This window comes from Panthera pardus, unplaced genomic scaffold (assembly GCF_024362965.1).
Source record: "Panthera pardus isolate Hobbes unplaced genomic scaffold, ASM2436296v1 HiC_scaffold_11, whole genome shotgun sequence".
NCBI lineage: Eukaryota > Metazoa > Chordata > Mammalia > Carnivora > Felidae > Panthera > Panthera pardus.
This window is the reverse complement of record NW_026526666.1, coordinates 84688158-84714561: the sequence shown is the minus strand read 5'-3', so window position 1 is coordinate 84714561 and position 26404 is coordinate 84688158. Positions and strand designations below refer to the sequence as shown.

At 50.6% G+C, this 26404-nt stretch overlaps 2 protein-coding genes and 1 non-coding gene across 7 annotated transcripts in view; 1 reads left to right on the top strand and 2 right to left on the bottom strand.

The window, feature by feature from the left end:
* MECR (mitochondrial trans-2-enoyl-CoA reductase) overlaps positions 1-11672 on the bottom strand; it is a 37455-nt gene extending 25783 nt beyond the window's left edge. For 4 of the 5 annotated variants that reach the window (XM_053898598.1, XM_053898589.1, XM_053898595.1 and 1 more), the window contains exon 1: positions 11455-11672. In XM_053898598.1, the coding sequence (XP_053754573.1) occupies positions 11455-11630 (176 nt within the window). In that variant the 5' untranslated portion in view covers positions 11631-11672. Of the gene's footprint in view, positions 1-2435; positions 2643-11454 lie in introns of those variants that run through there. The other variant, XM_053898603.1, reaches the window with a different exon arrangement.
* On the bottom strand, positions 9386-9491 carry LOC128775973 (U6 spliceosomal RNA). Its single transcript, XR_008420952.1, has one exon. It is a non-coding gene; the product is annotated as a U6 spliceosomal RNA (small nuclear RNA).
* A 6455-nt stretch (positions 11673-18127) lies between the features above and the next one.
* LOC109256764 (protein tyrosine phosphatase receptor type U) overlaps positions 18128-26404 on the top strand; it is a 45231-nt gene continuing 36954 nt past the window's right edge. The window contains exon 1 of the mRNA XM_053898472.1: positions 18128-18328. Within this exon, the coding sequence (XP_053754447.1) occupies positions 18256-18328 (73 nt within the window). The 5' untranslated portion in view covers positions 18128-18255. The remainder of the gene's footprint in view (positions 18329-26404) is intronic.

Here is a 26404-nt window from a genome sequence, read left to right as displayed (position 1 = left end):
ACTTCTGGCAGAAATCTGACCTTTTAATTATGCCTGAGGCTCCATTGGAGGTAAAAGTGTGATTTTCAAGAAATGCCTCGTATTAATAGTAGCAATAATGGTGGCAGGTGTGTATGTGGTATTTGTAATATATCAGGTCCTGTGCTAAGGGATTTAAATACATGATCTGATCTAAAATACAATTCCCTTGTGAGGAAAGTATGAATAGTCCCATTCGGTCAAGTAGGAAATGCAGGCTCCTGGAGATTATGAAACTTACACAGGGGGAGATAACCGGTCAGTGGCAGGGCTCCCCTACTTCCCAAGTTGGCACTCCAAATTACTGTGCTCTATTATTAGAGTCCTGAAAATAGCCTGGGAATGCCCCTGACTGCCTGCAAGGACGCCTAGCGACCTAAGGGGCTCAATCTGGGAATCCCTGTCCCGGACCATGACCAAAGTAAGACAGACCATGCCTTACCATGACTAAGAAACAGCTGCAAAAAACTGGATTAGCGACACTCTATAGAAAATAGTTAACTAGGAAGGAGTTAGGACCAAGGCAGGGAGAAAAAAGAAAGGGCTCTTTTTGTTTAGGTGCTTATTAAGGAATGTGTGTATTTATACACAGCTGGAGGAGGGGGGAGTCCTTATAATAATCATCATAATAAGTACTGTTTGAGTGCTTATCAGTGAGAGAGACACTAGGCTAAGTGCTTTCAATGCCAGCTTTCTACCATTATTCTGATTTTATGGCTGAGGAACAAAGGCACAAGAGAAGTAAATAACTTATTCAAGGCCACCAAAAGTAGTAAGTAAGTGGCTGATCTGATTTGAACCTGGTGGTCTGGTGCTAGAGAAGCCAGATGGTAAGGGGCTAAGCAGACCAAGCGGAGGGCAGCATGGTGTAGAGGCCTGGTCCTTGCTGGACCTGCCTGGGGAGACGGGGAGGGGTTAGCAGCAGGCAGAACAGGGACCATCAGCCGGACAGTGATGCTTCTCTATGAACACACAGAGAACAGATGTGTAAGCCTGCATTCTGAGAAAAATCCCGCCCAGAGCAAATGGATTGCAGATTGGCTGCCTCTCTGTATTATCTGTACTGCTTCTCTCGTACGTTTTGCAGAAATCAGAGTTTTTCTGTAAGCCAACAAAGTCCATGTACTCAAGCTACTTAAAGACATTTTTTTCTGCCCGTTTTTTACATGCTCTTCCCTCAGCCCAGAATTTCTTTTCCACTGCTTCTCCGCAGAGCAAGACGTTCAATTCACCCTTTAAGACTTCTTTTGACCCTCTTCTTGGTCCTGAAAAAAATCACTTGCTCCTTCCTCAGTGTTTTCATTACACAGAAGGGGTGACACCATTTTAAGACCATCTTACATGAGTTTATTGCTTTTTAGTTTATCAAGTCTTTCCATATATTTCTTTTCAATTGATCACAACAGGCCTACATTCACATTCCTTTCCCCAAACTCCGTGCGGGAGATCTATGTATGCCAGAGTTCAGAACCATGTTATTATCTACACCCCCCTGTGGGGGTTGAGGCAGCACTCTGTGATCAGAAACACTGTTTCTGCAGCAAAATGTATGAATATTCACGCTAAGCGGGATGAATAGACACATATATATGAATATATAAAATAAATATAAAAACTTCACACAAGATGAGGTCTTCCCTCCAAATGAGTTGTAAAACAACAGAAATCAAAACAGAACTGTCAGCTGACAGAACTTTCTGACTTTGTCGTTGTAGATTCCAATTTGGATTTGGATCCAGGTCTCTCGGACTTGGTTCAGGACTCTTTTTACCTTATCCCTTAGTTTTACAGCCAGAATGTGCATGTCTGCTGTCTCCCCACTTGGCTGTGAGCTCCCAGGCAGCAGAGAATTCTTAGTCTTACCTCCGTGTTTAGCACAGTGCCTGGGACCAAAGCAGTGCTCAAGAATGCTTCCTAATGAAATTACGCGACTTTCCTCCCTATTGAGAAATTGTGACATAAAGGTGTCAGCCATTTTTGGGGAATCAGGGGAGAGGCTCAAGGCACAGGGATTTAGCTACTGAGGCTTATACTTGGTCTTCCTGGTTCTGGGCTATTTGGGAAAATAACCCTGAAGGATGGGTACAAATGAGAATGGAGACTGTCCCTCAGAGAGTTTGGTCTAAGCAAAAACCCATGGCTCTCTTCCTCACAGGAAAGTGCAGGCGAGGTTTGCAGTAAATCGTACTTTAAAAAATCTAGATGGCCATGGTCGAGATGGGAATACAGGTGGATCTCAGTTCACAGATGAAGGGAGGAGCATGGGTTTGAAGTGAATAGGCAGTCCTGGGTTTGAATCCTGCCTTGGTCATTTACCAGCTAGACAACCTCAAAATACTCACCTGTGAAATGGGGAGAACACTTAGAACCTAGCTCGTAGGAGTAAATGAGTTAATGTAAATAATTTGCTAGAGTACCTGGTACACAGTAGATGCTGAAGAGATGGCAGCTGTTATCAGTGGCAGGAATATCCAAGGAAGCCTCTGAAACAATTAGTTGGCTATGCCTCTGAAGAGAATCACTGAATCACTGAAAGACGGCGACTTTTTGGAAAACTCAAGTAAATTTAACTCAGCAAATATTTTACTGACAGTTCTACTCAGTGTCAGGTACTGAGCCAAGGGGCTTAAGGATAGAAAAAAAAAAAATTCTCCTGCCTGGGAGCTTGATGGCACGGGGGCTCTCACACGTGGAGTCACTGCGAGAGGCACCCCCCAGAGGCAGGCACCCCAGAGGCAGGCTTGCGGTCCTAATCCCAGACTGCGCCCGGAGGGAGGAAATGCAGGGTTAGCCACTGGGCTTTGGAAGAAGTGGTACCTTAGTTGGGGTCTGAAGGATAAGTGAGAGTTTACTGGGTGGACTGAGGGAGGAAGGCAGGCTTTCTTGCAAAAGAAAGGAATGGCAAAGAATCTGACTTGATAGTTGGCCAGGCAGTAGGTGCAATCTGGACAGGAGCCAGGGGAATGGAGAGGATTTGATAACCTGGGATCTCTTAAATAAGAAGTGGTATTGATGTCACTCCCCCCACACGGAGTGGGAAATCTCTGATGGCTCCTGGGCTTCTGGCGTGGACAACTGGATATTGACACAGAGAGGAAGGGAGAGTGGTTTGGAGTGGGGAGGGAGGTGTTATATTTGGAGCTTGAAGCAGTGTGGTATGGGGAGAGGGCACTCCAGGCTAGACGTACAGAGCTGTGAGTCAGCTGGATGTAGTGGGAGTCGAGGCAGGCAGATCATCTTGCTCTGGGCGATCTGGCTGAACAACGAAGGGAAACTAATGCTGACAGTTTCCTAAGCTCCAGGCATTGTGCTTAGCATTTTATACACGTGAGGCTGGTTAGTCCTCAAAACACCTATCAGGAGGGTGTTATCTCCCCAATTCACGAACAGGAAACTGAAGCTCAGAGGAAGGAACTTGTCTAAGGTAAAACTCTGATTAAGTGGCAAAAATTGCCCTAAAGGTTGACTCCGAAGCTCAGACTGCTGAACACTAAGCCAGCATCCTTCACACTGTGTGGAATTTCCATCCTGAGAGACAGTATTAGGCACTCCCGGGGTGTAGGATATGTCTGAGAAATGCTGCCCAGTAAACGCCCTTTATAGGACTCAGACGGTGCCCCAGCGTCACAAAGGCTGGGAGAAGTCACCCAGGGAAAAAACCCAGGGGACTTTGTGTCATCCAGAGCCTCCAGAGGTAACTCAGCTGGGGACACTGTTTTCACAGCACACCGAGCAACTGCCTGCCCCCAGACAGCAGTTTGAGAAGTGCCACACGGGGCTACAACCCGCTCCCACTTCTCTGTCTTCTGGGTAGCCTCGCCGCTCTGTGCTGGCTGAAAGTCACAGAAGCGGGAGGGAAGGAGAGTGGGGCAGGGATGAGGGTCTAGGGGCTGCAGAGTTGAAGCTGGGAACACAGGTGGCTGAGGGAGGGGCTGCGCTGCCAGCCCGGCAGGAGGTGTGTGGGTCAGCTGCATCTCACCAGGGAGACCAGCCCCAGCCTGCCCCATGGAATGCCATTAGCACCACAGACACTGCCGTCCCTGCACACAGTCCTAGCGTCGTCGTCAAGGATACCATTCTGCCGAGACAGGAAGGAAAACGGGGGCCAAGTCTGGATTCCAGGAGTTGGACCTCTGGTGTCATGATAGCAATTTCCTCCTTGTTTTCTTTTTCTTTCTTTCTTTCTTTTTTTTTTTAACTTGCCAGAGGAACCAGTGGCTGTGTTGTAGAGTGCAAAGGAGGCACCCAAACACAGCCTGGCTAGATCTCAAGTCACTTCCCCAGGAGTGTTCACGGCCTTCCCCCGTGAGTGTCATGGCGCCATGCAACTCGGAGGGATGCCACTGTCTTCACTCGACAGATCCCAGACTGGATAAGGTCACAATGGCTCCTTTGAGGCCCCGGCTGTACACCTGTGATGCCATATGAACTACAAGGGAGACAAAAGCAGGCAGAAGAAAGGGCCTTTTGAGATGGGGGAAAAAGAGGCCAGTACTCTGGGGACCGGCTCACTTATATTTGCTGTGTAAGGCAGGCACTGGCCAGCTCGGCGAAGATATCTTTCCCGCCTTCCGCATGTAATTAGCAACCATTTGCACATCTTCCACTCAGTCACCTCAAACTGGTCAATATCATTTTGAGCAGGAAGAACAGGCAGGGAGAGACTGTCACGGGCCAGAGACTTTCTCATGTGCTCACTGCAGAGAGCTAAGAATGTGGCACTGGGTGAAGGTTACCCACATCTTATGTGGCTCTCTCCAGTCTGTCTGCAATCCCCATGTGATCTGCTGAAATGCTGTGCTGGGTACATTGCTCAGAGATTTGATTAATAATTAATAAGACACACTGGGGATTGTGGAAGAATGAAGTTCTTTGGCTCACCCCGCAGCAGGAGTGGTTGGCGGCCTCCATTGGTGGGTTCTATAAAGGAGTCCTGGGCTCTCAGGGAAAGCTCCTTTTCCTGAGCCTAGTTCGCACACTTCGTCGGTGTGCTAGGCACGCCCGCTTGCTCCCTGTACCTCTTCTGGCTTCCCTGCCTCAAAGTCATCTTGCCCTCCCACCATTCAGGACCACTTGCACTTCAGGACAGTCATTTTGAATAGAAAGGCATTAGGGACTTAGGGGGGGGGAACTTCTGGAAGTTTCTACCCAGAGCTGGCAAAGAAACCCTCTCACTACTTTCTCAGTCCCCTACTTTCTCTCAACTAAGATTACCAGTAAGCTGGTAAGCCCTAGAATGTTCTACAGCTGCTGACATCAGGAAACTTGCTTGAAGGGAGCTAGAGTCTGTTGCTTAGCTTGCGGGGGCCTAACCTTATCGATCCAGAGAATAAGACTGGGCCACAGCAGGGGACCGGGTCCCTGTCTGCAGCTGCTTTGGTCTCTCTGACAGGAACAACAATGACTATGCAGCCCCTGCCTGGAGGGCTGCTGATTACGATACCAATCAAGAGCAAACAGGGCCTTGGTGAGATTTTGTACCTAGGACCCCCGATTTCCAGCCACAGCACTGCTCCCTGGAGTCTGCTAGAACAACCACTGGGGAGCAGGCAGTCCAACGTCCACCGGTTTCACAGAGTTGTCCGAGCTGGATAAAGAGGATTTGGTCTCATAACCATTTCCGAGGCTACAGTATTAGCCTCGGAAGGATGTTAAGGCGTCACCTTGTCTTAGAAGAAAAAAGTGTTGTTTGGGGAGAACAGGGTAAAGAGGTGTATACGTTCCGAGGTATAAAGAAAACGGAGCTGTGAAGGTTTGTCACTGGCATAGAAGGTGTGGGGGGAGGAAGAGACTGCATGCATGCCTGTCTTTACCACGGTTGCCCTTGGTCAACCCCTTTATTTTATCAAAGAATAACTGAAAAAAAAAAAAAAAAAAAAAAAAAAAAAGGAGACTGGAATGATTTCCTCACCCTAACCATGAGTGGCGGAGTGGGGACTAGAACCCAGGCCAGTGCCCTTGTGGGTGGGTCCCCAACAACACATCCTGAGCCACAGATAAACCTCATGGCATCTTTGCTTTCCCTTCTCTAAAACGCTGATCCTTCCCACCCCATCCAGAGTGGGAGAGGCCTGGAACCACCCCAGAGAGCTGCAGCCGCCGCTGGGAGGGCCAGACAACCGTAATAACTTGGGGTTGCGCTGGTGGGGGGCGGGTAGCTTTCCTCCCACACTCTGGACACAGGGGGATCTCCTACCTGCTGTGCAGTACCTCAGAGCTCTGCCCGCCAGGTTCCACCCTCAGGGTTTTGGCCCTCAACTCCAGCCTAGGGTGAAGTCCAGAAGGAAGGCAACGTACAAACGCTTTAGGATGTGGAATCCAGCTTGCGTTTGAGTCCTGTGATCTCAAGCTAGTCCCCTCTGAGCCTGGGGCAGCAGACACCTCCCTCGAGGACCACATACTGAGTGCACGGCAGGCGCTCCATAAATATTCGTCAGACACAACAGGTTTTCTCTTCCCTCTGGGCTTTTACACATGCAGGGTCCTCTGTTTGGAACATTTCTACACTTTTCCTCATATACTGCCCACCCGATCTTCTGGGGGCACTCAACCTAGACTCCGTGTCCTCAGAGAAAGCATTCTCTGACTATTCTGAGGGGGCCAGGTACCTCTCTTCTGGGTGTCCACAGCAGTCTACACATAACCTGATATGGCATTGCTGCACTGGCCTATGGTCACCCATCTCCTGGACTAGAGCGTGACTCCCTTAAGGGCAAAGACCACAGATTATTCGTCTTTGCATCCCCAGTCCTGCCGCACAGGTAGCAGGCCCTCAGAGAATAACTCCTGCCTAACTTACTACATCAATGAGTTCGATTCCCTCCTCCTTCATTCATGACCACAGTAAAAGTCTCCAGGAGACAGACAAATAAAATCCCGGTTCTCAATAGAATGCCAAACCAAAGTGCGAATCTTTTTTCAAAGTAGTGTAATTCTGGTTTAAAAACCAAGTCACCTGCATAGACATTTGGTTGCACACACCGACATCAATTGTAAAAAGAAATCCGAGGGTAAACAGTGTCCTACCATGAGAACTCACCACCCATACAGACTGGGTCGTCACCACCTGCTTCCCCGAATCCCATATGGCTAACACTGAATGGGTTTGTCCAGGTTTCACAGCTACATTTGATTTTGTGCTAGCAACAGGCAGGGGAGAAAGCTGCGCCAACCAGGATGCTATTTTTATGAACACTTCAGGATCTTCAAAAGGAGGGCAGACAGAGAATAACGTTCCTACCATCTTCCCTAGGTTGGGGCTGCCCTTCCTATGAAGGGTGGAGACTTGGGGTCACCCGAGTAACTTCATCTTCTCTTCTGACCTATCTTTTCCCCAGTTCTATATCTCATTCTCAAAAAACGTTGGAGATGACTGTCATTGTTTTTTCAGGTCCTATATCAAGGACTCTTATTAAAGAAGGGACATCCTAGTTGTGTGGTCTCGGGCATGTGACTTTTATGCTTCTTGAGCTCAGTTCCCTTATCTGTAAAATGGGGATAATAATGACCAAACTGGATTTTTGTGACTTTTTATTTCCATAATATATGTGGAGAACTTAGCCCAATACCTGCCACATAGTAGGTACACAGTAAATGAAAGATGTTTTTAACATAAGACCCAGAGAACGGCAAAGCTCTGAAAGGGGACTTTCAGGACCAAAAGGAAAGAGGACATTGGAGGTTCCGGGAACTATCGATGGAGAATCCAGAACTCTGCACAAGGGGCGATGGCCGTGGGGGACCTCTGAAATTTCTAGAGTCTGTAATTCTCCCAAGTTTGTCATTTTCTCCTGCGGTCTTACATCATTTGATCCTCCCAATGAAAAAGGCCCAAGTGCTTATTTAGGGGAGGCCATTCTGGGGGAGAGGAAAAAAACCTCTAGGAGACAGAGGAACAAGGTTTAGTAGAGAGACCAGATGGAATGTCTGGGGGCCAGCAGGAATGAAAAGGGCATTTAGATTCAGAGATCCCTGCAGGTCTCATTCTGAGGAATTCTGCAACCCCTCCGACCCACGAAGCCTGTTCTTCATTCCCTCCCTGTTGCTCCCAGAGCTCTGGCTCCCAGTGCAAGCATATCAAGCATCACAAACTACGCCAGTTTGGGGAACACTCTGCCTGGACTCTGGGTGGTTCCATGACCCTGCCTGGTGTAACCTGACCCACACACCCAGTCAGCGGAATATTTAAAGGACACCTGATTCTTTCTGTGACAGGGTGGTTACTTTAAACCTCCAAAGACATGACTACAAAGAAGAGAATCCCAGCCTCTGGCCTCAGTCCATACACGAACAAGTCAAGTTGCCCGAATCTGGGTCAGAAGGGAAAGCCACTTTTCTGGGGCAGATGGGGAATTACTGCCCAAGAGTCTGTATCCACAAGGGCAATGGTTCTCAACCCTGGCCGGGGTATCAGGATCACTTGGGGAGCTTTAAAAAACCCAGATGTTCAGTGCTATCCTAGACCCACTAAATACCTCAGGGTAGGCTCCTGGGAATATGGACTCAAAGTGCCACAGGGGAGCGAGGTGTGCAGCCAAGGCCGAGTAACGCTTCATCAAACTATCTTGTTTTGAACTTCTGGGAAGTTATTAGGGTTCCACACAAGGAGACAAGAGAGCTCTTTCTTCCCTAAGTGGCAGCTGCCACCAGACCAGTCTGTTCCAGGTCGCTGGCTCTCTAAGAGGAGGGACTCAATCAGGAGGCAACCGCACCCAGCTGCCTAACTTTCCCAGGCCTTTCCAAAGGGTCCCATCCTCATCACCACAGAACTCTACAAAAATACACTTCTTGGGGTGCCTGGGTGGCTCAGTTGATTAAGCGTCTGACTTCAGCTCAGCTCATGATCTCACGGTTTGTGGGTTTGAGCCCCACGTCAGGCTCTCTGCTGTCAGCATAGAGCCTGCTTCGGATACTCTGGCCCCTCCCTTGCTCTCTCTCGCGTGTACTTTCTCTTAGAAATAAACACTGAAATACAATGACAAAAAATTACATTTCTTACAGAAATTAGATTCATAATTAACTAACGTTTTTGGAGCCCTTGTTTTGTGGCAGTTCGCGTACCAGACAACAGAAATTACAAGCCTGTGCGAGAGGCACATCACTCCCATTTGGGGTGCATTCCTGGAAAACTAATGTTCATCAGAGCTTTACCAACTCATTACAGCACAGTCCCCAGGGACAAGTCTTCCTGACACGGTGATCATTACTTGTGATCAAGATACAAGTTGAGGTTTACTGACTGATGTGTCTCCTCAATATTCTAATGGTGGATGTGGCTAGGCTGAGTGCATGACCTTGAATTTAACTGAGGCTTATCTCCTCCAGTTGTCAAAACATCTGGCTTGGATTTTTTTTTTTTTTTTTGAGTAAAAATTTGGAAAGCTTCATGAATTTGCATATGTCACCCTTGAGCAGGGACCATGCTCATCTTCTGTGTGTCGTTCTGTTGGTAGCATACGTGCTGACGTGAGCACTCTAGCTTGTATTTTAACCATAATAATAATAATTCCATGTTTGCCTACTCTTTGGAAAACAATCAAACCATGTGCTGGGACTCAGAGAGCTGTAAACAAGGGGCCTTAGGAAAGTGTGCGGGCGCTTTTTGGTGGGCAGCCTTAGCTTGACCTCAGCTACGTAGCTTTCCCTGTATTCTCTCCACTTTTCAAGAGGATGAAACTGAGGCTCACAGAACTTGAGTAACCTGCCCAAACACACAGGATGGGGTAAGGACTGGACTCCAGGTCTGATTCCCAGACCAGTGCTTTTCTCTTAGCTCCCCTACAGTGACCCCACCAGCCCTTTTGGATGGTATAGTCACTTATGGGCGTATTTACAGTGGTTGACAAGTCACATGCTGTTTTTATCAGCCACGTGCAAAAATCATGGATTAAGAGGCAACAAAATTTTAGGAGAACATAATCATAAAAGGAGCCAGGGCTCGGAGGGGCTGGGTGATTCGTCTAAGATCAAACAGCTAGTAAGAGGTGGAGTCTATATTTGACCTTAGGGTCTATAAGGCTCCAAAACAGGAGCTCTTTTTAACTGGCTAAAGGCATATGCATAGTGCAACAGAGAGGAAATCACACGAGATAGGAGTCAGAAGCTGTGGGTTCCTGTCCCTGTTTCAATCCTTACTAGCTATTTCAGTTTGGACAAGTCCCCTGCCTTCTGTAAACTGAAAATGATGTCTCTCACCTACCTTTTGGGAAGTGGAAGATTAGAATGGACATAAAGGCATCCAAAAAATACTCTCCAAAAAAAATAAGAGCCTAGGAACTCAGGTAAATCAGTCAGTAAGACATGGGTTTAAATTTCAACTCTGCCACTTACTGGCTGTGTGACCTTGGGCAAGTGATTTTTACCTCTCTTACACCTCAGTTTTCTCACTGGCAAATGGAACTAAATCAAGTACCTACCCCAAAAGTGATGACTAAATGAGAGCATCCGTGTGGACACATCCATTATGTGCTTGACACATAATACTCGATCAGTAAAAGTTATTGAGGGATAAAGAATATGTAATGGCCCATATATATATATATATATATATATATATATATAAAGTAGTGGGCTAATAGCTATATAATAATGTGACATATTAGATATACAAAATAATGGAATACTATTTAGCCATAAAAAAGAATGAAATCTTGCCACATGACACAACGTGGACGGATGCTGGGGGCATTATGCTAAATGAAATAAGACAGAGAAAGACCATTACTGTATGATCTCACTTCCATGTGGAATCTAAACAAACGAACACCAACCTCACAGACACGGAGAACAGACTGGTGCTCAGGGGTGTGTGTGTGTGTGTGTGGTGTGTAGGAGCCAAATGGGTGAACGGAGAACAGACTGGTGCTCAGGGATGTGTGTGTGTGTGCGTGTATGTGTGGTGTGTAGGAGCCAAATGGGTGAACGGAGTCAAAAGGTACCAACTTCCTGTTATAAAATAAGTCATGGGGATGTGATGTATAGCTTGCCAACGCGGTTAGTAATACTGCATGTTTGACAGGTGCTAAGAGACTAGATCTTGAAAGTTCTCATCACAAGGAAAAAAAATTCTGTCTCTATGTAAGGTGACATGTTAACTGGATTTAATGGGCAATCGTTTCGTAATACATACAAATATCGAATCACTACGTTGTACACCTAAATCTAATCTAATACTGTCTGTCAATTGCACCTCAAAAAAAAAAAAAAAAAAGCCACTATCGCCGTCATAATCAATGGTGCCTCTCTGGCCTTCAATTACCTGGACGCATCGACTTTCCGAGCTACCCATCGCGCCCCGGGCTTCGGTTTGGGTCCCGTTATTCCCTGCCTTCTTCCTCAGACCCGGTCCCTCATTTCTCAGTCCCCCCTCGCCACGGCGCGTCTTAACCCCCTCCAGGAGCCCCTGTCCCCTTGCCCCGTTTCGGCGCCGTCTCTTACTCGACGACCTTGGCTGGGTCCCCGTGGTGCCCATAGACCAGCGCCCGGACCCGGGAGGGCTCGGCAGATGCGGAGTAGGGGGCGGCGGCAGACCAGCGGCGGCCCCAAGCGACGAGCACCTCACGCCAAAGCCGTGATCTGGTTCGCGCCCCCAACAGCGCGCCGCATCCCCACATGGCCCCTCAGTCAACTCTGAGCCGAACAGCGCGCCTACGTCATCTGCCTGCGTCCGCGCGCCTGCGCCCCGCCCCGCCCCGCCGCGTGACCACGCCCCTTGCTCATATTTTAAAAAAGGCTGACCCCTTCCTCCGCTGCCCGCGCGGTGGCGCTCCGGGAAACTGCACGGGTTGCGTGGGGTGCGTGGTGGAGGTACGGAAGAGATTCGCGGAGACTCAGGGCCCGTCAAAGTTGTTCTCCCAACTAGCAGCATCTGATGCCAGCCTGAAGCTGTGTCCACAGTCTGCGATTTGGTATTTGATTTGAGGAAAGTCATTTACCCTTCCCTGACCTCAGTTTTTCCTTCTCCCCACCGTTTATTGTGTGCTCGCTGTGCCAGATCTTTTAAGGCATCATCCGATTTATTTTTGCTACCTTGTAACAGCATAGCGAAGCAATGTTTACTTTCCTACCACTGAATAGGGTAGACGTAAGTTGGTGTGGAGGCAAGAGAATTGGGCTCGGAGCTAGAAGATTTAGGTTCAACTCCTAGTCCTGCCGCCTTCTAGCTTGGCCACCTTGGGCTAGTGTTAAAAGCTCCCAGTCTCTTTTCTCGTGGGTACAGGGGGGGACAATATACCTCCTTCAAGATTGTAGTGAGGACTGGATGAAACAAGAGGATGACGTTGTGAACGGCAGAACACATTGTAAAATGCTAAGTGTGTTCAGATAGAAAGGAGGGATCACAAGGAGGAGGCCCTCTCAAAATGCTCACAGTAGAAGGGATTTAGTGGGACAATGGAAGTGCCTTGTAAGAAGATGTAGCCCAGTAAAGACACTAGATCATATTTGTAGTGGAGGTGAGACGTGAACATAACTAAAACCTAAGTTGGAATAGTAGGAAGGAGGGCACTGTTGGAGTCTGAAGGAGAAAGGTACTCTGGAAGGAGCCAGGGTGGGGTTGAGGGCTCTTGCAAGAGGCAGTATTGAAGCCTGTCCCACTCAAAATCTCCAATGTGCACAAAAATCACCCGAAGGTCCTATCTCAAGCCTACTGAATTAGAATTTTGGGGACAAGTCGAGGAATCTACAATTCCTCCAAGCTTTCAAAGAATATTCTGATGTAGGTGGGCCAGGAAACTGGCTTAGACAAACACTGAGCCAGAGCTTTGAAGGATAAGGAAGAGCTCCTTTCTCTAGGTTTAATTGACCCAAAGCTTACCAGCTCAAAAGCCTTTTCTCCGAGGAAGAGAAGAGAGCAAAGTGCTGTATTGAAAGCTGCAGGTGGTTGGATTCTGGCAAAACTGGCTTTGAGTTTTGGCTTTGCCATTTTCCAGCCATCTGATTTGGGACAAGTCACTTGGCCTCTCTGTGTATTCATTTCCTTATCCTTAAAGTGAAGGAAATAATAATGTCAGTTTCAAGGCTATTGTGAAGATCAAGTGAGATATTACTCACTTGAAGCATTTAGCACAATACTTGGCACATGAAAGCATTTGAAAAATGTTATTAGGTTATTGTGAAAATTAGCTGGGTAAAACACCCGGACTAGGATCTGGCTCATACTATGTACTTAAAAAAATGTTTAAATCTGTTTTTATTATTAGAGAAAATAGATGTCCCATGATGGGGGAAAGACTTGGTCCCACAGTTGTATGGAAGTGCTCATGTGCACGTACATGCACACACACACACAGACACACACACACACACTACCCAGTTTTGCTTACCTTCTGTTTTCACTGAGACACAGAGGTCTACTTCTGTTGAAGACTCTCTAGGTGACAGTGAGCTGTTGACATTATCTTCTCTACCAAATTGGCTCCTGTGACTTCCCTGGGCAGCCTGGCTGGAAAGTCTGGAGAATCACAGCAGGTTTTCCTCTCGGAGGCTGGACTTAGTCCCCCTCTACAACCCATTAGCCCCCACTTTCAGTCCAGGACATCAATTTTAATTTGAACTTTGTAAACAGCCTTCTTCCTGACTGAAATCCTCCCCGCTCTCTTTCCCTCCCCTTTCCTTCTTTCTCAGGCCTCCAGAATGATTTTTTTAAATGATTTTATTTTTAAGTAATCTCTACACCCAATGTGGGGCTTGAACTTACAACCCTGAGATCAAGAGTTGCATGCTGTACTGACTGAGTCAGCCAGGCACCTCCAGAATTATTTATTTTTATTTTTTAATTAAAAAAATTTTTAATGCTTATTTATTTTTGACAGAGAGCGTGCGCGCATGAGTGGGGGAGGGGCAGAGAGAGAGGGAGACACAGAATCTGAAACAGGCTCCAGGCTCTGAGCTGTCAGCACAGAGCCCAAGGCAGGGCTCGAACTCACGGACCGCGAGATCATGACCTGAGCTCAAGTCGGACGCTCAACCGACTGAGCCACCCAGGCGCCCCAGAATGATTTTTTTTTTTTTAAACAGAAAGATCAGACTTTGTTTTTCCCTTGCTTAAAGTCCTCCTATGACTCCTCAATAGTTAGGTAGGTCCAGAAGTCACAGTTCTTTGTAGAACACCACAAACTATGGATATGTTAAACCGAAAACTGTAAAAAACCAAAACAAAATGAAACTGTGATTCTACACTAACTCTCTCATTCTCTCGCACAACTGACATGTGCTAAAGTCTTTAGAAAAGTGTATGGAGGAAAAGCACCTTAAAACAAAGAAAATTCTATTCATTGTAATTAAGTTACCTTCTTGCAAATTGGAAAAAGATGACTATAGTTTTAATTCAGTGGCAGAACCCCTCAGCTTGGCTTGAGGAACACTTGGGTTTCCCCAGGGGCATAGTTGGAGAACCACTGGTTGAGGGGTTCAAGTCCAGTTTTCATGGCCCCGTATTCAATACACTTTGCACTCTGAGTCCAACACTGTTTTTATCTCTTGCTATAAGACCGTGCATAGCCAATGATCCAAGAGCACCCGATACCCACCGTTCCTAGCCATCCCATGTCTTGTGTCTTTATTCAGGTTGCTTCTTCTGCCTGAAATGCTCTTCCTGGCCTTGCCGACCTGGGAAACTACAGGGTCAGATATCATTTCTTGGATGTTGTTTTCCAACTCCCTAAGCTGCGTCAACCTCTGCTACCTTTGTGTTTTCTCTGAACTGGTGTTATGGCCTTTAGGACACAGTTGCTTATTTATTTACATGTCCACTGACCCCTCTGGCCAACAGGGGGTCATGACTGGTGCATCTCCATGACACCAGCACCCAATATGGGGCCTGGCCCAATGTAGGTGTCATAAATATTCCATGAGTTGAAAGTCATTGAATTTCTTCACCGCCTGGCCCTGTCTGCGGTGCTGTCTCCTTTTCCCCTAGATTTGGGCAGGTCACTCCAGGCCACTTGTGGGTTTTAGAAGTCTGTGATCTTTTTCGAGTGAAGCAGAATGTTCTCTTTTTATCTGTCCACCTGTTGCTTGTGCTCTCCTCCTCCCTCCACGATAGTCTCTGCTCTACGTTCTTCTCCTGCACAAAGAGCAGATGGATGTGGAATTGGTTAAGTCTAGGCTTGAGTCCCGGGCCCACTATTTCCTGGCTTGGTGATTTTGGACAAATGCCTTATACTTTTTGAACCTCAGTGTCCACATACAAAAAAAAAAAAAAAAAAAAAATGGAATCAATGGCAAACTCTTGTCATGAGGCTCTCACAGGAGTCCTCTGAAAATAGCATCATCCTTGGTTGTTTCTTCTACTCACTGGATTTCTCTCCTTGAGTTTCTTGCTCTGGCTGGACCTTCCTGCCTCTCCCCTCTCCAGGATCTCTCTGTTTCTTCTCCATTGCCTTTTTCTTGCTTCTGTCTTTCTCCCTGTGACTCTCTCTCTGCTTAATTCTCTCACCTTTCTCCTTGGCCCCTTCCCTAGCTCAGCATGGAGCTCATCAGGGCTCACAAGAGAGAGGGCTAAGAGCGCACAAGCCCTGTGCCCTGCCTCCTCCAGGCAACCTCCTTTGTTCCACGCTCACTGAGGAGCCAGCCTGCAGTGGAGGCAGGGCACAGGTAGGGCCTAGATAGACTTTGGACTCCTAGGCTCTGGCCTGGGTCACTGCCCACTAGTTAGATCCATCTGCCTATGGGTTCCTCTGTCTCCACTTGGCTCATTGGAAGACTTAAAAAAAAAAAAGCAAGCAAGCTCAGGACCTTTTATTCTTCTATTTAATGCTCCAGTAGCTTCTTACTGCTCTTAGGGTTTAATCCAAAGCCCCATAGTTTCTTGCATGATCTGCAGATCCTGCTGGCCTCTCTAGTTGCATCTGGCTCCCCTTCCCTCCCCACTCCATTCCAGCCACCCTGGCCTGGCTGTTCCTCAAACGCACCAGCTCCTGCAGGCTGTCCCCTCTGGCTGTGCTATTCCTCCCCTACTGACTTGCTGGCTTCTTCCCTTACTTCAGGTCCCCGCTCAAATATCACTACATTGTTTCCCCAGGGAATCCCTCTCGGATCCCCTTAACTCAAGTAGGATCCCCCCTAATTATTTATCACAACATCCCTCCCACTTTCTTTAGAGTGCACATCTCAGATTGTAATTACGTATTTATTTGCATGTTTGCTGTTGGTCTTTTCCCTGAGAGTGTAAGTTTCATGAGGGCAAAGACCATGTCTGTATTCATTCGTTTATCCATTCAGTATTTTTTGAGCGTCAGTATGTTTTGAACAGCAACTACATGTCAGACACCCCCCCCCCCCCACTGTTTTTCCCTTCACTTCTCTGGCATATCTCTGTCTCATACCAAGAGTAATAGTTTATCACTGTCTCATGTACCAGAGCATTTGCTTGTTTGGCTGTTTATTTTTCTTGTTTTCCTACTGGAATGCAAGCTCTATGAGGGTAGGAATTTTTGTCTGTTTTATATTTCCACCTTGGCTTATAGGAATTGTTGAACAAACAAATCACTACGTGGTGTTTGTTAATTTGCTCCAGATGTGAGGCAGATCTCAGCCTCCATTCAAGTTAAACCAGATGGCCTTGATTCAGTTCCTGGTGCCACTACATAATAATGCACAACCTTGGAAAAGTCACCTCTCTGTGACTCAATTTCCTCAACTATATAATGGGAATAATAAATAACAGTGGGGAGAATTAAGTGACTCTCTGTGGGTAAGGCATATAGAAGGTGTATGGTCTTACATAATAATGGACAACTAGTTTGTGGTCATTGTACAGGGCCTGTACTGGGTAGAGGCCCAAAGATACTTAACCTTTGTAGCCAGAGGTAGACTGGGACCAAGGAGAATTAGTGAGAAGGTGGACTTCGTGTCATGAAAAGTAAAAACTTTCTAAAAGCCAGCATTGTAAGGAGAAATAGATGAATTCCCTTCCATAATTAGAGATTTCAACACCCCTCCATCAGAAATGGACAGAACCAGCAGGCAGAAAATCAGTGAGGACATAGTTGAGCTCAACACCATCAATCAAGTGGATATAATGGACATCCATAGACTATGCCATCCAAGAACAGCAGAATACACATTCCTCTCAATCTCACATGGGATATTCACCAAAATAGACCACATTCTGGGCCATGAAACACATCTTAACTTTAAAAGACTAGGATTCATACAATGTCCGCCCTCAGAGTGTGGTGGAATTAAACTAGAAATCAATCACAGAAAGGTAGCTTGAAAAATCCAAACAACTTGGAGATTAAATAACACATGGATCAAAGAAACAACAACAACAACACATTTTAGACTTGATGAAATTGAAAACACAACTTCTAAAAATTTATGGGATGCAGCAAAAGCAGTGCTTAGAGGGAAATTTATAGCACTGAATGCATCTATAGAAAGGAAGAAGGATCTAAAATCATTCACCTAAACTTCCACCTTAGGAAATAGGAAAAAAAAAAAAAAAAAAAAAAGCAAATTAAATCCAAAAGAAGCAGAAGAAAAAAAAATTAGAGCAGAAATCAGTTGCCTTGAAAACAGGAGATCAAAAGAGAAGTTGGTTCTTTGAAAAGATCAATAAATCAATAAACCCCTAATCAGGCTAAGAAGAGAGAGGACATAAATTACTAATAGAAATGAAAGAGGGGACATCACTACAGATCCCATGGATATTAAAAAGATAATAAAGGAATGTTATGAACAGCTTTAAAAGCCAACATTTCCAAAGACCCAACCACCTGTTTTTGGTCGGTGACGTGCACCCTGTCCTTGGAGGTATGCGTGAATGTGCATTTGGAGGGGTGTAGGTAAGGAGGGGATTCAAGCATCAGAGGGGACAGAGAAGCAGGGTGTCTTTAGGTCTCTGTCCCGGAGAGAGCTGTGCCAGAGCTAAGTGTGGGCAGCCAGCGTGCCGGCTTGAGAATGTCGGTGCTGTGGGTGTAGAGGCGGGGTGGTCCTCCACGTTCCGGACCTCCTAAAGGGGGCGCCTGCGTGGGGGAGGGGTGCGTCCGGACCGCGGGAGACCTGACCGGCTGCGCGCGCGGCTGCCAGCAGGGGGCGCCGCGAGACCGCGGAACCCGCGGCGGGGCCTGACGTCAGCGCCCCGCTTGTTTGGGCTCCCGCTCTGGACTCGGCGCCAGTCCCGCTCCGCGCCGCGCCGCTTCGCTCCGGCTCCGGCTCGCCTCGGGCTGGGCTCGGCTCGGGCTCCGGCGGCGGCAACCCCGTGCCGGGCCCCGGGGCAAGCGGCGGGGCACCATGGCCCGCGCCCAGGCTCTCGTCCTGGCGCTCACCTTCCAGCTCTGCGCGCCCGAGACCGAGACTCCGGCAGGTAAGCGCTCGTCCGTCCGACCAAGCTTGCCCCGCGGAGCCCCCGGGGCCCGTGGCGTAGCTCTCAAGAAAGTGTAAGTGTTGGGTGACCGAACGTTCCCGAGCCTGCTCCTTGTGTGTGTCTGAGTGTTGGATGTGCGATCGGCTGTTCAGGGTCTTGTGTGTCTGCGAATGTTGTGTGTCCGTGAGTTATGTGTGCACGAAAAGGTGCTGTGTGTGTTGTGCGTCTACGAGTGTGTTCGGGTGAATGTTGTGTGCATCGAGGCATTGGGTGTGCGCTGAGTGTCTTGTGTGCCGGCCAGTGTGTAGTGTTTGTGCGGCCAAGTAGGTTGTGTGTGTGTGTGTCTGAGTTTGGTTGTGTGGCCGGAGTTGTATCTGCGAATGTGTTGCATTTGTTTGCATTTCGTGTGCCTTGGCAGAGAGTGCTGCCTCTCGTATGTCCACGAATGTGTTGTGTGTGTTATGCGTGTGACCGGGGGGTGCTCTGTAGATCCTGCCCGCGTGTGGATCAGGGAACGCGTGTGTGGTGTGTGTGCTTGTGAGGTCCGTGTACGTGTGTGAAGGCGTGGGAACGGGTCCGGAACGTGTGTGTCCGTGCGCTGTGTGCGCGATGTGTACGTATGGGAGTGTCTGGGGTTGGTGGTGTGCGCCACCGGGGGTTGCGTGGGTCCGAGTGAATGCCAAGTGTGCCGGGAATGCGCGTGTAGGAGCGGGTCTGGAGCGGATGTGAGTGTGTGTGTCCGTGCGTGCTGGCTGCGTGTCCAGGAATGTTGCGAGTGTGGTGCGCGCCTGGGCGGTGGCCGAGTGTGTGCCCGGGGCCCGGGGCCGCTCGAGGGGGCGGTGTCAGGATGTGTGTGTGTGTGTGTGTGTGTGTGTGTGTGTGCGTGCATGTAATTTTATTGTTCTTAAAAGGAAGGTGGTTGAAAGTTTTGTTGTTTTTGTTTTGGGTTGTTTATGGGGCTGCAGTGTTTTTTTTTAGTCTGTGGGGCGTTCTGTTTTGGTGTGGTGAAGGGCCTGTGTGTTTGTTGTTCGCAAGTTCTGCGCGGCGCTGGCGGCCGGGCTGCTCCGAGGCGGCTCCGGGGCCGCGGGGCGCCCCGGCCGGTGGCGCTGAAGGACCGGGCGCTGGAGGCCGTCGCCCGGGGCCGCGGGGCGCGCCGGGGCCGGCGGGCGGGCGCTCCTGCGGGGCTCGGCCGCGGCCGCACCGGGCCGGCCGTGGAGGGGGCGGCGCGTGGCGGCCGCTGTGGCCGGGCGGGGCTGCGACGTCCCGGCGCGGGCAGGGCCTGGCCCTCGGCCGCGGGACGGCGCCCCCTCCCGTGGCGCGCGGGAGGCGCCGCGGACACCGGGGTCTCTCGGGACACTCCCCGGGTCGACTCCGCAACTTTGTGCGGCCTCCCCGCGGGCCGGGCCCACGGTGTGTGTGTGTGTGTGTGTGTGTGTGTGTGTGTGTGTGTGTACGTGTGTGAGCGTGTGTCTCCGTGCTTCTAACTGCTGTGTGGTCGCGGGGGTCTCTGGGCGTGTGTGTGTGTGTATGTGTGTGTGTTCGCGTATCTGAATGTGTGTATCCGGGGCTTGTGTGTGTGTGTCCGCGTGTGCTGTGGACCGTGTGGATGGTGTGTCGGCTGTGTGCGTGTGTCTGACTACCTCTCCCCCCCCCCCCCCCCCCCCACCGCGCGCCTCCATATCCCTCCCTGGGGCCCGGGATTCCAGACTGTGGCCCTCTCCCGCGGAGTTGTGCCCGACACGTCCCCTGGGGCATCCCTTTCCCGCGGCCTCATCCTGTCAGCCACCGTTTGGGTGGCTCCAGCCCGGTACCCAGGGCGCTGAGTAACGGGGAGACGCCCCAGCAGAGATCAGAGCCAAGGCACGTGCCAGGCCACCTCGGCCCCAGGGAGACTCCTCCTGGCCTCAGGCCTCCGAGAACTGGTCTCCCCGGGATCGAGTTCGGGCCTCTCCGGCGGAGCTCTTTTGGCTCCCGCAGTCGCTCTTGCCTTTGGCTCCTTCCGAGCTGGGGCCCGGCTTCCTCTACCCCCTCAACCCCTCCCCCACCCTGAGATCAAACCATTGGGATAATACCGGCTCCCCCACCCCCTACCACTTCGCCTTGATTCCAAGAACCCTCCTGTGCCTTACCTCCTGCCAGCAGGGGGTTGGGGGTGGTCAAGAACTGAAGTTTGGGATGGGAGTGAGACCTTGAGCAAGTTACTTCCATTTGGGGAGTCTGTTTCCTCATCTGCCTTCCGGGCATCATAATAAGGGTGTGTGGTACTTGGTAGATCTGCCCTTGCCCCCCACCTAGGTAAAGTCAGCCCAGCTCCCTGAATGCCTCCTGAGTCCCTTGCCCCACCGAGGGTGGGTGTGTGATGTCTCCCAGTCACGCAAATCTGGCAATAATTTATTCCTCTGTGTTCTAGCTCATTTTGTCCTTTTGGTTGCTGGGGTTGTGGACAGCAGGAATGAGGGAGAGGCTGCCCGGTGGTTTCAGGTTGGGCAATAAAGGCTTGTCTGAGCAGCTGGCCCTTCTCCCTGGGGTGGGGGGAGGAGACTCGTCAGGAAGTGGTGAGTGTGGCCAGAGTGGGGGTGCTGAGCTCCTTGGCTGCCCCCTGCCCAGATCAAGTGTCAGGGAAAACTCAGGGTCGGCACCTGCTTGCTTGAGGCATGCCTCCATCCTTCCATGCTTTCATCTGCTAAGCTAGGTGGCCATTTCATGCAGGGGCGGTTTAGCTAGAGTTGCTAGGGGTGCCTTGTGCCCCCCCTCCTCCCTCAGTCCCCTTCTGTCCTCTAAGCTGTACTTCCTCCCCAGAATTCTCTAATTCCACCTCTTCTCCTGGTGAACTCCTGCCTTTCCTTCAGGTCTCAGCTTAGATATCATCTCCTCCCTGAAGCCTTCCTTGGTTACTCCCTGTGCTAGCCCGGGAAGGGAGAGTGGGGGTTGATTCTATGGTTTCAAAGTATTGTAATTATTGTAATTACAGTTTATTGGTCCTTTGTCTCTTACAGACTGTGAGCTCTGTGAGGACGGAGACTGGGTATTTAGTATTTAGAATCCTTAGTGCCAGGTACAAGTCCTGGCCCACTGTTGCTGAATGAATAAATCTATGTTGTAAGAAAGAATGAGTGAGGTCCAGTGGGTCAAGTTCTGAGCTGGAGAAGCCAGACGGGGGCGCACTGACTCCATTGAAAGTAGAGATTAAAGAACTAGGTTTTCCCTCCAGGAATCTGGAAAATTCTGCCGGGGGATGGTGTTGTGTGTGAAAAGGCCACGTAGAGAGTCCTCTGGGAGCTGTGAGTTGGGGAGGTTGAGGCCCTGGCAGAGACTGAAGGGAGCCGTCTCCTGCCTGCCAGCCCCTCCCCCCAGCTTCCAGCCCAGTCTCCAAACCCACCCTCCCCCCCAGCAGCTGGCTGGGCCTGTGCAGCCCCCAGGCTCAGCCTTTGTGCCGGAGGCCTCAGCAGGTGGTGAGAAGCTTGGGGTCCCAACCGTCAGTTTGAGCTGAGCGTCTCTGGAGAAGGGAGGGCAGGCCCCACATCAGGAGGGGGAGACTCCCTCAGTTCTCTGTCCCAGATCTAGGAGTGGGCAGATGGGGTCACAGCCGGTGTCTTGGCTGTTGATGAGCTCCAGAGAAGGGAGGAGGGCTACTCCTGGTGGTAACCCCTGCATGTGGGGTTGTGGGAGGCTGGCCCAGGTGTGTGCAGGTGTGATCCTGGCATCTGGGCAGTCAGAGTGGGGTGAGGGGTGTGTGTGTGTGTGTGTGTGTGTGTGTGTGTGTGTGTGTGTGTGATTGTATAATTGTAGCCTGGGGCACAGAACATATGTGTGGCTTGTCAGGGTGTCTGGCCATCTGGTTACCCTGTGTGGCAGGATCTGACTTTGGAATAGGGAGGTGACCAGCTATTTGGATCCCTGGGGAGCCTGCTGCTAGGGGGTCTTGGGTATCTAAGTGTCAGATTCCTGGAGTTTGGGTGCAGACCTCTTTGGGTGGGTGGTATCTTCACTATCTAGGTGTGGGTATCCCAATACCAGCGTGTGGGAGGCTCAGAGTGTGCCAACCTAAGGATGTCCCAGTGTCTCTGCATCCAAAGGTGGGTATATCCGGGTGTCTGGGAGTCCTCAGGTTAATGGGTGTTCAAGGAAGGGGGCACCTACCTCTGTGTTGGGGTTGGCGGGCTGTCTCAGTACGTGGGCGTCTGAGTGTTGGGTTCCCGAGTATCTGGATGTCAAAGTGTGGGGGTACCTGTGCCCAGGAACAGGGTACCCATGCATTGGAGTATCTAGGTGTTTGTGAGTCTGGGTGTGGGGTGCCCTGTCGTAGGCGTGTCTGTACGTTTAGGTGTGTCTGTCTCCAGGAAAGGGGTGTGCATGTGTTGGGTAGGGAGTGTCCCGGTGACTGTGTGCAGCTGTGATCAGGGACTGAGGCTTGCCTCCCAATCTCCCTTCAGACCCCAAGGCCAAGAGCCTCTGGAGAAGGCTCCAGTGGTTCTGCTTCTTCATCGTTGGTCAGTCTATAGCTGACTTTCCAGAGAACTTCCTACAATAGAACTTCTGACAGTGATGGAAATGTTTTCTGCCCGCACTTTCCAATACGGCGGCCGCTTATTGGCACGTGGTTATTAAAGTGGCTAAAATTCACGAAAATGGAAAACCAATCCCTCGGCCACACTTGCCAGATCTCACATTCTCAAGAATCTTGTGTTTTGCGTGGCCACCGGCTCGGTGGATGCAGATAGTGAACATTTCTATCAGAGCAGAAAGTTCTATGGACAGTGCTGTCCTGGAGGTGTGAGGCCTGGCCACCTCAGGGAGTGGAATTGGTCTGGCTGAACCACCACTGAGCCATTGCAGAAGGTTTTGTTGAATCCGTGTTTGCTTCCTCCCAGCCCATCATTTCGTGCTGGACTGTTGAAGTAGCCCCCTTCTTGGTCTCCATTCTGCCATCAACTCCCCAGTGCTGCCGGCGCCTGTGACCTGAATGATCTCTAGCAGGCAGACATAGGATGCTGCCACTCCCTTGCCCCAAGCTGAAGGGTCTCCAGTCTTTGTCCAGGGGACAAAACCCAAATCTATATGATGCAGACCCTGCTTTCTGGAATAGCTTCGTGTTTATGCCTCTCCTCCGCTGACCACATTTCTCCTTGTCCCCTTACGATCCAGGATCACCAGGCCAGTGCTGATCCCAGAACCTGCCGGGCCCTTTCACAGCCCTCTGCCTTTGCACGAGCTGTGCCTCCTGCAGGAAATGCCCTCCGTGCCCTTCTCACCTCGTGGGGGTCTGCTGACTTGCTCAGCCTCAGAGCCCAGCTCTGTCACTCCCCCAGTGAAGCCTTCCCGGACCCTATCCCTCTGCACAGTTTTTCAGATTTCTCCCTTAATGCACGTATGACCACACGCTGAGTTGTTCTCCATCTTCTTGGCCTACCAGGCCAGAAGCCCCCTGAGGGCTGGGCTGGGTCTTTGTCATTTTTTGTCCCCAGGACTTTGTATGTGGCTGGTGCCCACTCAGTGTTTGCATTGTGAAACCCTGGGTGTGCAGGGAAGGCTTGGAGCGGGTGGAGTGTGGAGCTGGGGCTCCTGAGGGCAGCCATGGATGGGGGCCAGTGTGCCCTCTTGGCTTGCCCCAGGCAGGGCGGCCACTGCCTGCAGAATGGCTGGGGGAGGACTCATGAGGTGGACAACCCAGAAGAGGCTGTTGCTGGCTGACTCCGGAAGTCTTGGGCACATTCCCAGGGTGCAGATCCCACAACCTAGTGGTGAATCAGAAGGGATGCGGAGAATGGGACTCAGAGGGTTCCTGAGATTGTGGAGTGGAGTATAGAAGCTGGGTGGAAGGACTGGGTTGGGGAAATTGGGGGAAGGGTGTGGTTGGGGATATTTGATGGCCAAGATCACAGTTGAGGGCAGAGTGACAGCTGGGACAATGGGGATGGAAGATGGCTATCCGCGAAGATGTAGCTGGGGGCTGGGGACAGCTGGGGCTGAAGGAACAGGTGGTAGGGGGACAGCTGAGAGTTGGGGGACAGATGGAAGACGGAGAGAACAGGAGGGCATGGGACAGTTGGGGGATAAGAGGCGACCACTGCGAGGTGTCAGAAACCTGTGTAGGGGCACCTGGGGGGCTCAGTCGGTTAAGCATCTGACCCTTGATTTCGGCTCAGGTCATGATCTCATGGTTTGTGAGTTCGAGCCCTGTGTCAGGCTCTGTGCTGACAGTGAGGAGCCTGCTTGGGATTCTCTGTCTCCCTCTCTCTGTCTCTGATCCTCTTCCCTGCTCTCTCTCTCTCCCTCTCAAAAAAATAAAAAAATAAAACTTAGAAAAAAAAAAAGAAACCTGTGTGGACAAGGATAGGTGGGTCTTAGCTGAGCGGAGGTACGTGGCTCAGAATGCACGTACGTGTGTTTACGTGTATGTACGTGTCGTGCATGTGCGTAAGTATGTGTTTTACCTAGAGTGTGGTTAAGAGCACGGGTTCTGGGTTCTGATCCCAGCTCCCGCCGTCACTAACTGTGTAATACTTGGGCAAGTTGCTTGACCTTTCTGGGCGTTTAGTGAGATCGGGATAATTATAGAACACGCCGCATGGAGTTGCCATGAGGATCTATTTTATCGACGTAGGTATATAGTTAGAACAGGGCCTGTCACGTAGTAAGCACGGTGGAAGTGATAACGATTATTAAGCACGTGTGTGTGTGTGTGTGTGTGTGTGTGTGTGTGTGTGTGCAGGCATCCTGCGTGCTCAGAAAAGTTTGTTCCTGGCTTCTGATGAAGTCCAGAGGTATTGGCGGTAGGGGAGGGCGGGAGCGACCCGCCAGGGGGGTTAGATCTGGCTCCTCTCTGACATCCTCCCCGCTGTTCATCCCACTTTCGGATCATCCTGCACCAGAGCCCGGTCCAATAGGTCTCCCTCCCTGTCTCTGCCCTGCCCTGCCCCACACTGTCCTGCCCTGGGCTGGGGGCCAGGCGATATGCTTTAATTGCCCAAAGGCTTTTCAGCAGAATCTGAATTCATTGTTTGCCTGCCAGCAGGCTGGGGCCTGCTCAGATACGAATACCTGGACAATGTGCTCAGTTCTGGCTGCCTGTCCCATGGAGAGCGATGGCTTCATCCTGTGCCCTTGGAGAGTCACTGGGGTGGAAGATGTGGGCGTGGGGGGGCAGGGTGGAGGGAAGCCCACAGGGCAGACGGGGCCTCGGCCCCCAAACCATGGTTCAGACAGCCCAGGCTGGCGGAGCTAGAGGCACAGGGTTTTCCGGGAGTCGGCGCGTCCACGTTCTCCAGGGCATCACAGCACACGCGACCCCTCTATAACACTTTGGTCGTGTGTCGCATCTTCGACTTAACACTAACAACGGCACTACATCGCGGCTCTGGATACGTGCCTTCCGGCCATATGTGCCTACCGTGCCGTTGCCGCCCGAACGCCGCCCCTCACGGCATCCCAGCCTCTCTTGGCGTTACCGCTGAGGAGTCTGCTGGCGGCCTCTCCCCCAGGTTTCTGTGGGCAGGCCCGGATGAGCAACATCCTTGCCTCGAGCGTCCCCCCTGTGTGCGGGCCTCTGCCCCACCCCGCACACTGCTCGGGGAGTCTGGACTCACACTGCAGCTTGGAGCCGCTTGGTTGGGCTCTGGGACCGGCTTGGGTTTTTGCGGGTTAGCACCCTTGCCCAGGACCCCGCGTACTGCACACGGTTACTGCCCTGAGCCTCTGCCTGCACTGCAGGTGCTCGCTGTTAGGTCGTGTGAACTCTGCCGGATTTCCGGACCCCAGGATCCTTGCGTTGAGTTCACTGTTCCGCACAGCATCTTCACGGCACTCCGTTTTTGCGCCTCTTTCCACCCCTGCCCTTGAGTCTACCCCTAACCTGCTCCTCAGGACTACGTCCGGCTTGTATTCCGGATTGGGCTTGCGTGCCCGGCGGTTCCTTCTGCGCCCCACCACACCCTCCGCAGCCCCGTGTCTCTGTACTGTGGTGCGTGCTGACGCTGGACACATGCTTTCAGTGAGAAGTCGTGGAGCACCAGCTATGTACCTGGCCCCGTGCTAGTGTCTGGAGAGGGAGAAGAACCAGTAAAGCTTTTTTTTTTT